At 50.6% G+C, this 3,446-nt stretch overlaps 1 protein-coding gene across 2 annotated transcripts in view; it reads left to right on the forward strand.

The window, feature by feature from the left end:
* BCAP31 (B-cell receptor-associated protein 31) overlaps positions 1-3,446 on the forward strand; it is a 43,923-nt gene that overhangs the window by 19,121 nt on the left and 21,356 nt on the right. For both annotated transcript variants that reach the window (XM_011955861.1, XM_011955860.1), the window contains exon 3: positions 703-803. In XM_011955861.1, coding sequence (XP_011811251.1) covers positions 703-803 — 101 coding nt within the window. The remainder of the gene's footprint in view (positions 1-702; positions 804-3,446) is intronic.

Raw genomic sequence — 3,446 nt, forward strand, 5'->3', positions numbered from 1 at the left:
TCTACTAAAAAAATACAAAAAATTAGCTGGGCGTGGTGGTGGGCGCCTGTAGTCCCAGCTACTTGGGAGGCTGAGGCAGGAGAATGGCCTGAACCCAGGAGGCGAAGCTTGCAGTGAACCGAGATCATGCCACTGCACTCCAGCCTGGGTGACAGAGCGGGACTGTCTCAAAATAAAAAAAAGATTAGTTTTCTAGACATTTCTATCTGTACGTGGACCAGCATCTTTTTTTTTTTTGAGACAGGGTCTCGCTCTGTCGCCCAGACTTGAGTGCAGTGGCGCGATCTTGGCTCACTGCAACTTCCGCTTCCCAGGTTCAAGTGATTCTCCTGCTTCAGCCTCCTGAGTAGCTGGGATTACAGGCGCCCACCACCACGCCTGGCTAATTTTTGTACTTTATTTGTAGAGACGGAGTTTCACCATGTTGGCCAGGTTGGTCTTGCACTCCTGGCCTCAAGTGATCCACCCACCTTGATCTCCCAAAGTGCTGTGATTACAGGTGTGAGCCACCGCACCTGGCCTTTTTTCCAACACTCTTGAATGAATATCACATTAGAGAATTGCAAGCCACTGAGGCTGACTTTGTGTGGGCTATTCGGCCATTGGAGAAGAGTGCAAAGCTGGATTTCCATTTTGCTCAGGGCCGTAGCGCCCATGTGTGTGCTTTCTCTTCAGCTCCTGTCCTTTTTGTCGTCTTCACAGATGGCAGAAGATTTTCAAGTCCCGGCTGGTGGAGTTGGTAGTGTCCTATGGCAACACCTTCTTTGTGGTTCTCATTGTCATCCTTGTGCTGTTGGTCATCGGTGAGTGAGCTGTGGCTGAGGGCAGCTACATGACCTAGACCCTGGTCTCTGCTGCAAAACCCTTTGCCGCTTTTGATGTGTAGCATCCAGTTTTGGCTGCTGGGAGATAGACCAATGAAATGCTGTGTCTTTCTCTTGTGAGAAGGAAGAGGCTCCCTTTGCCCATGCTGCTGACCTCTAGTAGGTTCTTCACTTTGAAGCCCCCCTAGGCCGGGCGTGGTGGCTCATGCCTGTAATCCCAGCACTTTGGGAGGCTGAGGTGGGTGGATCACCTGAGATGAGGAGTTCAAGATCATCCTGGCCAACATGGTGAAACCCCATCTCTACGAAAAATACAAAATTATCTGGGCATGGTGGCGGGAGCCTGTAATCCTAGCTACTTGGGAGACTCAGGCAGGAGAATCGCTTAAACCCAGGAGGCAGAGTTTGCACTGAGCCTAAATTGCTCCATTGCACTCCAGCCTGGGCAACAAGAGCGAAACTCCATCTCAAAAAAAAAAGAGGCCCCTCTAGCAGTGGGCGTGGGCTTATACCAAAGCAGTTTGTGTGCAGCCTTATGATGGCCACCTTACATTGCTTTTTTTCAGGACCTTGGGAGAAGGGACGCCTTAGGTTTCTGAGGCTGCTCCTCAGGTCACTCTAGAACTGAAGCCAAGGGAAGCTAACTGGCCTGTGACCTCGGTCTGAGTAGTGCTGCTCACCAGTCACTTAAACAGCAGAGTTGCCTGGAGCAGGACCTTTAATGGGGGACTGAGCAACTAAGCACACAGTGAGCCTAGCTGGGAAGGGAAGTCCTGCTGTTCCCTGTAGTAGTAGGAGGGGGACATAGAAATGTGTGGCAGCGTATCTTGGGGAGAGATCCTAGACCTCTGCATCTGGGCTAGACTTGAGGTTTTCCCAGGTCCTTCCAGCTCTGTAATTCTGTAAACTGACGTTGAGGTGCACACCAGCAGGTGCTTGAAAGATAAACTGGTCCAAGGGCAAGCAAGCTCAGGGATAAGGCCAGGCCAGGTGGTATTAAGATGAAAGGCAGACATTTTCCAATGAGGTGGTGGGGTGACCATCTGGAGACAAGAATCAATAAAGCTCTTGTCTGACTGTTAGATGTTTGTTGTTTTGCTGTGGTAAGTGATCGATATGTTCCCCTGTTCGGGTTCCAAAATAATTGGCTTGGGTCTGCTGTGGACACCACTCTTTTGTCTCAGAGCTGTGGTGCCTGCCTAGGTGTGGAACACTCCTCCCACCGAGTCCCAGCAGAAACACTGAGTGGGTGAGGGGCTGTGGTTCAGGGGAATGTGCAAAGCCTCACCCACCAGCTTCAGCATTAGGCATTTCTCCTTCCTGATGTCTCAGAGCCTGATAGGATATGTTCAGGCAGGACTGCCTCTGAACAGGCCAAGTGTGACCTGACAGCTTCCAACCACATAGGGTAGGTGCCAGCTGCCCGCGTACCTCAGTGTTCTTGAAATACTTGGCAAGGCCCCAAGAGGTAGCTCTTTCTAACCAGGATTCTCTCCTTGAGCAGCCTCCAAGCCAGGAGTAGGTAGGGAATGTATGTGTCGTCCCCAGGCTGCTGAGTTTTTGAACTGAGCATGTGTGTTTTGGCTTTTGGGTCTGGGGTGGGGATAAGAACTGGGGAAGGGAGGGCCCACGCTGAGGATGATTCCCTCAGGGCCTTGCCCCTTCCCCAAACCAGAAGGAGTATGTTTCTTTCCTAGAGCAGCTGAGTGGGCTGAGAGATCCTTTGCGGAATCCAGTAGTTGACAAAGCCTTCATTCTTTTTTGGGATCAGGGAACTGCTTGGAAGTTCTACAGGGACATATGGCCATGATGGCTGGCTACTTCCTACTCTGATGTTAAGCATAATCTAGAAAGATCTGCAGAGTCTTCTTCAAATAGAAGTGTTAGTCGCAGGTACTAGTGAAGGGTAACGAGCGTGACTAGCTAGAGCTGTGGCCTTGCTTGGGGACGGGGAGGGTGGAGTTGCTGAGGGTGCGGGATCTTCCCACCTGGGCTGAGGCCGGAGACAAGGAGGGCCGGGTTCTACTGTGGGACTTGGGTTAGTGTTGCTCAGTCTCCCATCCCCACTCATGGTCATTGGCCAAGGTGGTCCTTAGGATGGTGGGATTCCTGGATGCAGGTGACAGTGTAAGGAAACATGTTTATCTTGTTTTTCTGATTACAAAAATAATGGGTAATCTTAAAAACTCAAAAATTGAATTTAGAAGGTTAATCTCCTGGCCGGGCACGGTGGCTCATGCCTGTAATCCCAGCACTTTGGGAGGCCAAGGCGGGCGGATCACGAGGTCGGGAGATCGAGACCATCCTGGCTAACACGGTGAAACCCCTTCTCCACTAAAAATACAAAAAAAAAATTAGCCGGCGCTGTGGCGAGCTCCTGTAGTCGCAGCTACTCAGGAGACTGAGGCAGGAGAATGGCATGAACCCGGGAGGCGGAGCTTGCAGTGAGCCGAGATTGCGCCACTGTACTCCAGCCTGAGCGACAGAGCGAGACAATCAATCAATCAATCAATCAATCAATAACCCCATAATTCCATGTCCCACAGGTAACCATCATGAATAAATGAATAAATAAATAAATAACCCCATAATTCCATGTCCCACAGGTAACCATCATGAATA

The sequence above is a fragment of the Colobus angolensis genome, unplaced genomic scaffold (genome assembly GCF_000951035.1).
Source record: "Colobus angolensis palliatus isolate OR3802 unplaced genomic scaffold, Cang.pa_1.0 Scaffold402, whole genome shotgun sequence".
Taxonomy (NCBI): Eukaryota; Metazoa; Chordata; class Mammalia; order Primates; family Cercopithecidae; genus Colobus; species Colobus angolensis.